Raw genomic sequence first — 14,421 nt, forward strand, 5'->3', positions numbered from 1 at the left:
TTCCAGGACAGGCTCCAAAACCACAGAGAAACCCTGTCTCAAAAAACCAGAAAAAAAAAAAAAAAAGATTTATGGTGTTAACTCACTGAACTTTTATTTAAGTGTAAGTTTACATTTTTTTCTCACAGTAATTAAAAAAACTACAGCAAGAATGACATTTAGTTTTTATTTTTACAACTCAGCCATAAACACACACACCACAAACTTGATCCCCTCATTAGCTGTCTGTGTGCCATGACTCACCTGTGACAAAATCATAGCGTAAACCTAGGGCAAGAGTTAACAAGAAATCAAAATAGCGTCCCCAAAAAGGAGAGATAGGAAAATCAATAAATTAAAAACCATAGCTTTCATTTATAAAAAAATAGTTTGAATAATCTTTTTATAAATCTTCCATGCTTACAAAAGCAAAAACTACAGTTAAAATAGTTATTTTAACAGATTCATTTATACAATCGATTATGATCAGAAAAACTCAAATGTTTTAATAGTCTACATTTTCTTTGCATCAGAGTCCACATAAATTTTTACAAATTTACAATTTAAAGTGAGAATTAACGTCCAATAAGGTCAAACTAGTCAGCTAGTACCTGAATATTAAGCTCTGCCCCACTTGATACATTGTACCAAATGTTACATACAACTCAATGACAGGTACCAACAACAATACTTGGCAGCATGGTGACCACCACGACTGTTCCACTGCAGCTTAAAATATGCTTTGGTCAGTAAATTAACAGAAATCAAGTAATACAACCAAAAGAGTTGTTTCCTGGCCTTAAGTAAACATTAAATACATTGATAAGGCAAGGAAAAATATGATCAAACACACAAAGAAATTTCTATTTTCAACTATGTGACATTTAAAATTAAAATTAAGCAGTATTTTATATCTCTATACACTGATTATCATAGCTTTCTCAGTAAAACTAATCTACAATTACCTTCTAAAATGTCCAGTAATGTTGGCATTAGTTATTCCTTTTGCACTTCCATGAAGATGGTCCTTCATCCTGTAACTTTTTGAATTTTGGACCAAGAAAGAACCACCAACCAAATCCAATGAAAACACAGATAATGGATTCCACATAATAACCATCCAGAGCTGTCACACACGAGCCGCCAAGTTTTTTACAAAGCTATAAAAATAAAAGTATAATAAATATTCTGTAACTTTTTTTCTGGTTTGCTTTATAGATGCAGGGTCTCAGACAGCCTAGGTTGGCTTCAAATTCTGGACCTGAGGATATCCTGGACTTCTGAATCTCTTCCTCACAGCCCTCAAGTGCTGGGATTAAAGACACACATCACTAAGCTTGGTTTTCTGTGTAAACCCACAACTCTGTGCATGCTGGGCAAGCATTACACCACCCGCACTGTAAAAGCCAGCTATTATTGTTTCATTTGTGAGCACTTCAGCAACCCCAGTGTGCTCTGTTTGCCTGAAAAGCACCTTCACCTAAGCTAGTCTTACCAACACAAATTCGCAATTAATCCTCATCATAATAGTGCTAAAATATGTACATTTCCATACTGAAACTACGGTATATATGCTTTTTAGCCACTAACCATATTTTAAAACTTGTTCACTGTTATCTGGAAACTAAAACACACTTACTTCAATAGCATCAGGTGTTCGACAATTCTGGTTTGATGCTCCTACACACTCCTTCACTGTGAGGGGATCCACGAGCCAAAGAGCTACTGTAGACGGCCAGTTTCCTCCCAGATTCGACACAGTATTTAAAAGGGTCATGTATGTTCCTCCGATAAGAGGGTCACTGACCTTGGCATTGAAAGCCATTATCGACACATACATGCTGTACAGCGTGACCTGTGAGAAGAAGGCAACATTGGGATGGTGGAAGGAGGCTTTCAATTCTTTTCTTTTCATTTTGGCTTTTGTTTTCTGTGTGCAGGGTTTTCGGGATTGAGCATGGGGCACCAAGCAGGAAGCATAAACTATGGAGCCCTGTTTTCTGGTCACACAACACATCAGTAATGACGACATTGCTGCCATACACCACACCTCATGTCAGAGAAATTGAATCTTTTTTCCTTTAAGGCCTGTGTGATTGCCTAAGCTTCTCTGATTATGCTTTGAGAAATTCTCCAAGAAAAGCAAAAGCCAAAGAAACAAGCCTTTGGACTATAACAGCATCGTCCGTACATTTCTTTCCCTAGGTAGACAGTGAGACACTAACTGAACCAAATGTTTCTTTTTAATGTCTGTTATGTGCCTAGCATTAATTTTGAGCAAAACAGAAATATGCATTTGACATATTGGCCCCAATAATTTTACAAGCCTATGGTTTGTTAGACATGATCCACTATGGAATTCTTTATTGATTGACTGATTGGATTGATAGGGCCAGTTTCAGACCTGTTCAAACTTAGGCTTGATTATACGGGCAGAGACTGTCTCAAAACCAAAAATAAACACAAACATCTTTCCTACTTCTATGAATAGATCAAGGTATACTTACTAAGAGTAAACTTTGTTAAAATTATGAAATATAATACATTCTCCATAAAGGAATAATTTAAAGAAAAATTATTTCATGACTATCACTCACCAAGTTTAAAGACATTGGACTTCAATTCACCATCAAATTACTTTATTGTCAGATTAACATGGAAACCTTCAACTTCATTAAAGTAGCTGGGAAATTTTTTCCTCAGGGACTGGAAGATGGCACTTCTACAATTATGGGGCTTGAGTTCACATGCTCACCCATGAATAACTGAGTGCCTGTAACTCCAGCTTTTGAAACAGAAACAGGCAGTGACCAGCCAGCCTAGCCAATGTGGCAAGCTACCTGTTTAGTGAGAAACACACACAGACACAGACACAGACACACACACCCACACACCCACACACACACTTCCTCAGCAGCTCGTCTCCTAGCTTACCTGATGTAACGCATAACTCAGCAGCACTATAATATAGTAATATATGGGGAATCCTCCTTGATGCTCTACTTTAGGAGTCCACCAAACAAGCAGGGCATATTCTAATCCAAGCAATAACCTACAAAAAGAGAAACACTGAGTTGACATCCATTTTACATTAAGGAGTAAGCTGTAAGCTGTATTAAAAATGGCTAGAGCCCGGCATGGTGGCACATGCCTTTAATCTTAGTCCCAGGAGGCAGAGGCAAACGGATCTCTGAGTTTGAGTCAGCCTGGTCTGTAAGTTCCAGAACAGCCAGGGCTACATAGAGACACTCCTTCAAAACAACAGTAACAAAACAAAATATTACCTGTCCCCCAAACAACAAAAGGACATTCCAAAAGACTAAAAAGAGAAAAACTTCCTCTAAATAACTGACAGTAAAGTTCCATCATGCTTCCATCCCTAATCCAACCCCTACACTCTACTGTCAGATGCACAATAGTGAACATAACCAGCTATTTAGCAGGCTCTGCTGTTACCTGTAGGGCATGGCTTTGTAAAAGATGTTCAGTGGCTGGGGACCCGCAGTGTACTTGCTGATGATCAGTGGCAGTACTATCTGCAGAGGAACCATCGGGACGGCCAGTAAGGCGAGATGTTCCTTAGGCACCCCCTCTTCTACCAGTTTCAGACCTGTCACGGCATCTGCAGCTGAAAAGCCAATCTGCAACAAACGAACAGAAGTAGGTTAGAGTCTGACACAGGAGATGCCTATGTCAAGACACAAGCGAGTCCTATAAAACCTCCAGTCTCATCACTTAGCCCACCAGTCACAAGTGCAAAGTTGTCAAGTTACAGAAGGTGTACTTTGCACTTTGGTTTACTAATATTATGTAGTGAAATACAATAGAAAATGCATTACTGGTAGAACTGTAGTTAGTTTTAATTACAACTACATTTCCACTTTGAAAAAGTTCAATCCAGGCCTTTAATTCCAGCCTTTAGGAGGTGGCAGCAGCGGCAGCAGCAGCAGCAGCAGGCAAACTGCTGTGAGTTCTAAGCCATCCTGGTCTTAGTGACCAAGTGGCAAGCTACCTGTGAGTTTCAGGACAGCCTGGGCTATGCAGTGAGACTCTGTCTCAAAAAAGCATAAATCGGATGAAGAGGCATGCTTTTAAGCCTAGCACTCGAGGCAGATGTAGGCAGTTCTCTGGAAATTCGAGCCAGCCTGGTCTACATAGAGATCCAGGACAGACAGAGCAAAGAGGAAGCCTGTCTAGGAAAAAAAAAGCAGAAAAAGTATAATTAATTAGATTTTTTTTTGTTTTGTTTTTGCCGTTTTTGAGACAGGGTTTCTCTGTATATCCTCGCAGTCCTGGAACTCGCTCTGTAGACCAGGCTGGCCTCAAACTCACTGAGATCCACTTGACTCTGCCTCCCAAGTGCTGAGATTAAAGGTGTGCACCACCACTGCCCGGCTTAATTAGATTAATTCTTAAAGACATCAAAAAGAGTAAGGATGATAAAAGTGGAGACAGCTAGTCCCGAGGATCTTCTTAGAAGTCAGTTTAGTTACAAAAGGACGAACTATAACCTCACAAAGTCTCAACAAAGCAATCACAATCTAGAAAACATCGGGGGATAAGAACATGAAATAGATCCCATGATTCCATGGAGACACGGAGATACACTTCTGTGATGCTCCTATAAACCTATGCATAACCCGACTCCAACACAGAAGGCCACTCTATAGAATCTGGTCTTTTTTTTTGGAGGGGGGTGGGGTGGGGTTTTTGTTTATTTGGTTTGGTTGATTTCTGTGAGTTTGAGACCAGCCTGGTCTACAGAGTGAGTTCTAGGAAAACCTAGGCTACAAAGCACAGTGAAACCCTGTCTTAAAAAGAAGGAAGAAGATGATGATGATGAAGAATCATGAAGGGGAACATGGGAGGCTGGGGCAGGGGGCAGAGTGATGCAGATTCAGTGCTTACTTTTGAAGTTCTCATAAGAAAATATTAACTAAGAGGGGGAAAAAGGAATTGCTATGCAATTAACACCATTTGCTGTGAAGACTCCCTACACAGAGAAAATATTCTCCTTATGTAATGATTTTTAAGTAAGAATGTCAAGAGACAGCAAGCCATGCACAACGACAGATCTATAATACCTCCTAATACAGCCCCGCTTCTTTCCCAGACACTTGCTGGGAATCGCACGAGACTACTGATTTGTTTACTATAAAAAATATCTGAGCTCCCCACTGAAAATCTTGTGACTAAGTCCTTACCTTATCAGCATTACTCCTGTCCAATGCACCTCAGCGGTCACTCTGATCACATTTGTTCCTTTACCGCTCTCTCAGATGCAGCTTCAGAACAGACTCCCTGAGAAGCCTATGCCCCCACCTGGGCACACATTCTCATTTCCCTTAACACCTCCAAATTTTCAACTCTGTTCTATCTGACTTACCCTGAAAAAAAACATTTTTTTTCCAGCTTCACCTGAGTAGACAGGCCTCTGAAAAGAACCCCCTCATGCTGCTAAAGGTGGAAGCAGAGAGAGGTCTCTCTGCCCTTACCTCACTTAACTGTCCTAAAAGAGCCACTATTTAAAAAAATAAATGCCTAGAAGTATATACTATGTAATTCCTAGAGCCTGGTGATTTAACTCCTCAGTATTAACCTAAGAGTAATAAGCATTAAGGTTCACAAAATACCTACATAAATATTTACAGAGGTACTATTCATAAAAAACCACGCCCACCTAAACAAATCTTGAAAAATAAATACCAGCATACTCATAAAATGGAATTTAGAGTAATGAGATGAACAAACTATTGCTATAAATAACATACGTTAGATGTGATGCACACCATAGTCCTCATACTTGGGAGATGGAAGCAGGGAGCTCAAACATTCAACACTGAGCTTGGAAGAAGGCTAAACTATTAAGAGTCCTAGGTGCTCTTCCAGAGGACATGGGTTCAGTTCCCAGCACCCACGTGGCAGCTCACAGCCATCTGTAACTTTAGTTCCAGGGGATCCACCATCCTCTTCTGGCTTCTACAGGCACTGCACACATGTGTTAAAGACATACATTCAAGCAAATTACCCATATACATAAAATAAAAATAAAGAAATCTTTTTTTAGAAAACTATTCAACATTATCATCAGCTATATACTGTCTGAAGCCAGCTCCTGGGCTACATGATACTGTCTCATTAAAAAACTCAGAGCAAGCCGGGCAGTGGTGGTGCATGCCTTTAATCCCAGCACTCAGGAAGCTGAGACAGGCGGATCTCTGTGAGTTCGAGGCCAGCCTGGTCTACAAGAGCTACAGGAACCAAAAGCTACAGAGAAACCCTGTCTCGAAAAATCCACAAAAAAAAAAAAAAAAAAAAAAACCTCATAGCAAATTTACATATTATGACTATTAATGTAGCTATTTAAACATAATTAAAATACGAATGATACCAGGATATGTCTGGAATAAGACAAAAACTATAAAATTACACACAATGGTTCGATTCTACTTTTAAACTGTTGTAAAAACATATATATGAAGTGAAATACGTATATACACAGATCCGTGCACACATATAACAAAGAAAAGGAACTCAAATAAACCAGCACTCCAAAGGCAGAGGTAGGAAGATCTCTGTGAGTTCAAAGCCAACCAGGCCTACATATTGAGTTCTAGGCAAGCAAGGGATGTGGAGTGAGATCCTATCGCAAAAACAATAGAAAACAAAGGAACATGCCAAAAAGTGTTCATTTCTAAATGACTGACTGAATATAACGTTATCTTCTAACTATGTCTCCATCATTAAAGAGGAGTAACTCATTATTAAAATGAAGACAATGAAGCTACAGTATTTACTTTAGGCCTGTTATAAAGTGTTCATGTAGATGGATTTTAAAAATGCTGTAAAAGTCTAGACTGTGGGACTATGCTACAGGCTATTATAGCAAGATATACTTGCTTACCTTGCTTCTAGCCTAAGAGCTTTAAGTTTTAGGGCTACAAGACTAAGCCTTGTTTTGCTTTCTGTGACAGGGTCTTACACTATAACCTAGGTTGGCCTGATGTCACATCAATCTTCCAGCCTCAACTTCCCCTGTACTGGGACTACAGGCATTAGTCACAATATCTGGCTAAGCAAAGACTTTGAGGCAGGGGAGGTTCAAGGCAGGGTTTCTTTATGTAGCCTTGGCTGTCCTGGAACTCTCTCTTCCTCCTAGGTGCTGGGATTAAAGGTGTGTGCCACCACCACCTGGCTAAGCAAAGACATCTTCATGAAGAATATAAATTACCAGTAATCCTATTTGTTTCATGGCAGATTTCCTTTCAATATTTTGAAAAAAATAATTCAGTAGATTTTAAAATACGTATACACTTCCTTATCTTTGTAAGCCACATTCTCAGTAAATGACATTACACCCTGATATTAAGGACATGATCCTTACAATAGTAGAAAACTATTCACTTCAAGGTGTTCAATCTCATTCCAACCGTTACTATTGTCAACAGTATCTACATATGGACATAACTTCAAGATTACAAGACGTACAGCTTACTTAGATGTGGTATTTTAAATCACCTAAAAATATATCTAATAGGCAGGAAATATTGCTTTTCAGTTTTAAATCCTATGGTATTAGAAGGGGACTTATGAAAAGACATTGAAAGTATTCCGTGATAATGATAAATTTGTTTAAAAACTCTTACCTTTGAAGTTAGAATCAGAAGGCAAAATGCCAGAACTGCTGGCATTTTTATAATTGCAAACAGCAGCTTGTAAGTATCTGTGATCCCTTGGGTTTCTTCTTTTACTACTGACACTTCCTTGTTTTCTTTTTTCAGAAGGGCTACTAATGTCGTTGTTATTAAAAATACAGTTCCCCAGAAAAAAAGAAAATCTGAAATTAAGAATGTTTTAGTCTATAATTAATTTTTGAAATATAACTTCGTTGATAATAAATAAAATACAACTTTCCTTAACTAAAAATACCCTAATGTTATGCTATAAACTTTGTTTGAGGCACAGCAGATGAATGAAGTTGTCCTGACTCTTTAAACATACAGACACAAAACTGACTGACACTTACCTTTGGGGGAGGGCTACAGATCTAATTTAGATAAGGGAAAGAAAAGATTTTTACACCACATAAGGTTCATTGGCTATAGTTACACACCCAAGCATTTCCTGTATTAAATTATGACAATTTAGATGATAAAGAATGCATGATTGAACCAAGCACAGCGGTGCACACCTGTAACCCCAACACTCAGGAGGCTTTTGAGGCTAGCTTAAGCTACAAAGTTAATCCAAGGCCAGCCAGAGATACACAGCAAGACCATCTCAAAAAGAGAAATAGCCGGGTGGGCTGGAACATCCCAATAATTCTAGCACTTGGGAAGCTGAGCCAGAAGAAACAACAGTTAGGCTCATCCTTCACTAGACAATGAGTTCAAAGCCAGCCTAGCGTATATATACACCTATTTTTAAATGAAATACTAAACACTCCATTCCAAACCAAGCACATGATTATTTGCTTCAGATGCCCACCGCAAGTGTGAGTGTGTGTGCTGTGTGTGTGTAATATATGTGTCAGAGTCCAGATGCAGGTTCCTGAGGAGGTCAAACAACCCTGGGGAGTCTGCCTCCACTGTGGGTTCTAGAGATTGAACTCAGATGGTCAGGCTTGCACAGCAAGTACCCATTGAACTCTCTTTGCCAGCTCATATTTTAATTTTTTTATTTCTAAACTTTTTACATGTTTAATCTCTTTAAGATTAACCTCTTTGCAGTATCTGCAGATGAAGACATGGTATACTGTCTGTATTGTTTCATGGAAGGAGCTTGAACAAGTGTATAGGTGGGAGAGAACAATGGTTTAGAAGAGCCTTCCCAACAGCCAGAAAGAACAGCAGTAATAGAGCACACACAAGATATGAATGTGCAAAGCATGGTTACACACGTCCCCTCTGTAATATACACCGTATGATAAACTACCAAATGCCGCCCGAGCTCACTACGAAGCTGCCATAGGAGTTGCCCCCTGATTCAGACATGAACACATCTGACTCAACGTGTCCCAGGCCTCACACCTTGTGGCCCGTAACACCAGCTCCAGGGGCCTCTGGCCTGTAATGCCGGCTCCAGGCCTCTGGCCTCCGGGAGCCTATGCACTTGTGCTCACAAACAATACAGTGAGACAAATGAAGATCTGTTTAGAGTTTAACTTAAGCAGTATTTTCATTAAGAAAGCTTTTTTTGGTGGTTTAATAAGGGCTGCCAACAGAAATGCCAATTAAAAGTTTTGGTAAGAATTAAATGACCAGCCGGACCATGGTGGTGCTCCCTTTAATCCCAGCACTCAGGAGGCAGAGGCAGGAGAATCTCAGTGAGTTCAAGGCCAGCCTAGTCTACAAGAGCTGGTTCCAGGACAGGCTCCAAAGCTGCAGAGAAACTGTGTCTTGAAAAAAAAGAACACAAAACAAAAACAAAACAAAAAAACCAGGTCTATACAGAGAAACCCTGTCTTCAAAACAAAAACAAATAAACAAAAAAGAATGAAACGAAAAGTATAGATTCTTCCATTATACTTTAGGTTATGGGAGCTTCACTTCTCAAGGAAAATTTGCTTACTACATCTTAACGAGTCTAATGAAAAAAATCTTCAACTAGAATTTAAATTCCTTTATGCCAATGCCAACAGAAGGACATGGTATGCACAGGCAAGACTATTTCTGATTTCCTTGTGCTTTGAGGGAAATAAAGCATGAAGAACAGGAAGGAAAGTCTAATCCCTGCTGCAGCATAACCACTAACCACACTGGCCATGTCTGTTGTTCGTTAACATCGCTTCCAGAGTACAGTGTACTAATCACGGTGAAAGTACACAATCAGCTCTCCAAAATGACCAAGATGACAAAGGTGATGTCCTACTTTCACAAACATGCTATTTGACTGAATATTCAAAAGTGCCTACAAGAACTTGTCTAATACACCCACAAATGCAGACATTAAGAGCAGGTAGTAATTCACCACTGATGAATAAAAGTATAAAGGTTGGCCAAGCAGAGGGTGTGTGCCTCTGACCAGCACTAGGGAGGCAGAAAGCAGGTACATTTCTGAGTTCAAGGTCAGCCTGGACTAAAGAGCAAGTTCAAGGACAAGACAGCCAGTGCTACACAGAGAAACCCTGTCTCAGAAAAAAGAAAAAAATTTTTTTCACACACACACACACACACACACTTAATATAAATTCTGGCACACCAGTCCATTATAAGCTCAGGAGAAAAGCAGTACAAAGAAAAGCATAAGCTCAAGGTTAGGGACCTGGCAAAAGGGTTCAGCCAGGAACCATACCTGCTTGTGTACAAACCTGACCACTTGAGTAGAATCTCTGGAGCCCACATAAAGGTAAAAGAGAACTGTCTCCACTTAGCTGTCCTCTGACCTCCACGGACACATACGTAAGTGTGCATATACACACATAAATAAATAAACAAAATATCAACCTTAACATTTTTAAAAAGGATTCATCTTACGTATCTTAATATATGGTATCATTATAGAGCTCATGGTGTATTTTTACAGTGGCTGGTAGTTCAAGCTATGGATATTCTTCAACATCAATCTTACAGGAAAATAGCTTAGTAAGGAATACAAGGCAAGGTAGCACACACCTTTAATCCCAACACATGGGAAGCAGAGGAAGAGGCAGGTAGATTTTTCTAGATTTGTGGTCAACCTGGTCTACATAGTGAGTTCCAGAGTAGCCAGGACTGCCTAAGACCCTGTCTCAAAAATCAAAATCAAAACACCACATCAGTTTCCAATATTCCTTTATAATCATACTATTCTGTAAAACTAGTAAACTATGAAACTATCAAAGTAACTAAAGTGAAAAACAGCAAGAATACCAAATGCTGGCAATCACAGAGAGAAAATGAGTTATTCACTTGGGGGCTAAAAGGAAAATCAAACAGCACAAGCAGTACCTATCTACCACAGTGTGATGTACACCTGTAACCCAGCATTTGACAGGCTAGTGGAGGAGAGAGGGAGCATTGCTCGTGTAACAACTATAAAGACCAAAAGTAATCCCAGCTGATGGCACACACTTGCAATCCTAGCATCTGAGGCAGCACGGTCAATGACTCTAGGATAGCCAGGACAGCTGGGTTAGAGTGATGCTCTGCTCTCCCGTTAAAAAAAGTTGTGGATAAGAGGAGATTGACAACAGAAAGGAATCTTAAGGTAAACTAATCAGTCAGCCGTGACTGTCGCGTTAGTTCCAAAGTCTATACATACATGGAGTAAAACTGCATGCAAACACACACACACAACCATATACACGGCCACCTACCCTCTCCCACATGGCTTATTAGTGAAATCAAAGTCAACAGTTTATATCCCCACACCGACTTCTTGGCATGGTATTTAGCTAGTCATGTGCATGTACATGTATGTATATGTGGGGTGGAGGTCAGTGGACTACTTGTGGGAAATAGTTTTCTTCCTTCATCATATGGATCACAGGGATAGAAACACAAGTCATCAGGCTTGGCAGCAGGAACCCTAGACACTGAACCATCTTGTTTGTATTGATATTTTAGTATAAGAAAATATTTTAATGTTATCCCTAGTAGTACAAAAATCCCTTAGCACTTCTGGGAGGGGGGTCACCTAATTTCTCCCCACACAACTGAATGAAAGTCAATTATTTTGTTTATTATCGCTGTTATTATTGTATGCATGTGCACAGGCACACACATCACAGAGTACATGTGAAGGTCAGAGGGCAACTTTTGGGAGTTGCTTCTCTCCTCCCACTGTGGGTTCCAGGAATCGAAATCCTGTCTTAGGCTTGAGGTGCAAGCACCTTTTCTCTGACTGAGTCCTATATATACATACTTATCTTATTTTAAAGCAAACTTAATAGCCATGTGGGGGCTGGAGAGGTGGCTCAGCAATTAAGAGCACTAGTTGCTCTTCCAGGAGACTCACATTTGGTTCCCAGCACCCACATGGTGGCTCCGCGTAGGTCAGTTAAAAAATTAAAACTTTAACCTATCACTTCTAAGAACAAGGGATTCTAAAAGTGGGTGATCTTTTCAGCTACATGGAGTCACAAAGCTTCATTGGTCTGAAAAACAAAAGACAACAGCCCCATCAGCACATATTTAGATCTAAAGGTTTTCCATGAGGTTTTTTTTATCGTCCTACCAATTACGGGCAAAATATTAGATTAAAAGCCACGAACGGGCTGGAGATGGTTCAGTGGTTAAGAGCACTGCCTGCTCTTCCAAAGGTCCTGAGTTCAATTCCCAACAACCACATAGTGGCTCATAACCATCTGTAATGAGGTCTGGGGCCCTCTTCTGGCCTGCAGACATACACACAGACAGAATATTGTATACATAATAAATAAAAAAAAAAAGACCACAAACACCTAAGCTCCAAGTACATGTCCCTAATTAGTTGCTTGATAGCAGTTTTTTCATCATAAAAATGAAGAAAGAAATGCATCTCTCTCTCTCTTTTTGTTTTTGAAATCCCTTCCTGCTTAAAGGGTCTCTCTTTGCCTGTTCAGGTTCTTGGAAAACAAAGGGTATAAGGAAAAGGCCTCCTTCTGCATTTGAGACTGTCCTGAAGCCATGAAAAAGCCAGTCAGTAGACTCAAAGTTTTGATTTTATCTCTTCTCATCATCCCTCTCTCAATTTGCCATCCAGATGACTGCCTTCTAAAGTCGAAACTGTTCTTTTTCAGTACATTCCTTACGCAGTACCTGTGATTAATTACAGAATTAAAAAAAATTAAAGGTTTGTTTACTTTCATGTGTATTAGTGTTTTGCCTGTATGTATGTAAGTGCACTTTGTGTTCCTGGTGTTCATGGAGGCCAGAAGAAGGTACTGGGTCCCCCAAAACTGGAGTTACAGAGGGCTGTAAACCACCACGTGGGTGCTGGGAGCCAAACTCAGGACCCCTGCAAAACAACGAGAGCTCTGAACCAGAGATAACACTCAAGCCCTTGGCTGTTTGGTTTGCTTCTAAATTACGGATTCTAATATGCGGATTTTCTAGAGAGTGTGTTTCTCTCCTCTTTACATACCTAGGCAATGGTATTTCCTTCATATGATTCCAGGGCCTTTAAATTCCTCAAAACCACCAGCTGGTTAAACTGAGCATGGTGGGCATAACTTAAGTACGTAGATCCTGAGAAGGATGGGCATTTGACACCAGTCTAGACTCCTTTCAAAATCTCACAACTAGACAAAGGTCAAGAGGGAAACAAAAGGAAAAACTCCCACTAGCTAATGGGATGGGGACTCAGCACAGTGGAAACAGTCTGCATTTTATGTAGGAGTACTGGGCTCATTTCCCAGCACCAGGGACACACAAACAAGAGTCCACAAAATTTAGTTTCGCTATTACCAAATCACAGAAACCTCAAAACTGGTAATGTGATATGTGTAAAGCATTAAAATTAATGCTTTAACTCTTTAACTAGAAATGTTTTAAACAAAATCAAAAGTCCACTACAGAAAGAAAAGTTAAATTTTAAAGTGAGCTATTTTAGAATCTTCTGGAGAACAAAGTTCTCCAGTTATTGAAACAGCTATTCAAAAAAAACAGCATCAGCCTAAATAAAGATCCAACCATGAGAAATGTCAACTGTTATCTCCACCACAGTCAATGGCTCTGGGCCTCTCCGATGTCCATCTCTACTGTTCTTAGTTGGCAGGCACTCTCCTTTGCAGAAGGTCCTTAGAACCCTGTCACTTTGCCAAGTGCGGAATGCTTCTATTTACTGCCCTCGCCATTCAACAGACTGCTAAAGAGGACGACTTGTGAAACAGCAAAGCTGGGAAAGGTTCAGAAAGCGAGAAACTAGACAGCTCAGTCCACTAAAACACAAAAGAAAAATGTGAACCGTGCTTAAATGAATGTTTTTAAAATATGCACTTGTGCATCAAGAAATGGCCATAGATCATTATCTCAGAATTTTATTATTTTTATCAGTTACTTTCCCTTTTCACTGAAGAGTACTTACTGATCAATATCTGTGCTAATGTCATAGGCTGGCTTTAGCAATACTTGAAAGAAGCACATTTTAACAAAACAGGACACACACTTAACTTATCTACCATTTAGATGCCTGGTAAACTTAATAAAAAAAAAAACAGGTGTAGGTGCACATGCTTGTAGTCTCAGCACTCAGGAAGCTGAAGCTGGACTGAACTCGAGGCTGGCTATGCAGACCCTTAAAAAAATCCAGTAAACAGAATTCAGAAATAACTCAAACTCTAAAGGAAAAATGTCACATGATTTCTCTCCTACAACGAATCTAGAAGGGAAAAACATTGTGTGTGAACGATTTGAAGGAAGAGGACTAGGAGGGAGGAGGAGAGAGAAGGGTGTGTTAAGGAAGAGAGCATGAGCAAAGTACATATATACATGTATGAAAATCTCATAATGAAAGTCAATGTGGTGTGCGTTATTTTTTTTT

At 39.7% G+C, this 14,421-nt stretch overlaps 1 protein-coding gene across 3 annotated transcripts in view; it reads right to left on the reverse strand.

The window, feature by feature from the left end:
• Positions 1-81: 81 nt before the first annotated feature.
• Slc33a1 (solute carrier family 33 member 1) overlaps positions 82-14,421 on the reverse strand; it is a 15,872-nt gene continuing 1,532 nt past the window's right edge. The window contains exons 2-7 of one of the 3 annotated variants that reach the window (XM_005344058.2): positions 7,626-7,816; positions 3,436-3,620; positions 2,914-3,031; positions 1,619-1,834; positions 945-1,139; positions 82-267 (exon numbers count right to left, since the gene is read on the reverse strand). In XM_005344058.2, the coding sequence (XP_005344115.1) occupies positions 972-1,139; positions 1,619-1,834; positions 2,914-3,031; positions 3,436-3,620; positions 7,626-7,816 (878 nt within the window). In that variant the 3' untranslated portion in view covers positions 82-267; positions 945-971. Of the gene's footprint in view, positions 1,140-1,618; positions 1,835-2,913; positions 3,032-3,435; positions 3,621-7,625; positions 7,817-14,421 lie in introns of all 3 variants that reach the window. The other 2 variants (XM_005344057.2, XM_026782078.1) reach the window with 2 other exon arrangements.

The sequence above is a fragment of the Microtus ochrogaster genome, chromosome 1 (assembly GCF_000317375.1).
Source record: "Microtus ochrogaster isolate Prairie Vole_2 chromosome 1, MicOch1.0, whole genome shotgun sequence".
Classification (NCBI taxonomy): domain Eukaryota; kingdom Metazoa; phylum Chordata; class Mammalia; order Rodentia; family Cricetidae; genus Microtus; species Microtus ochrogaster.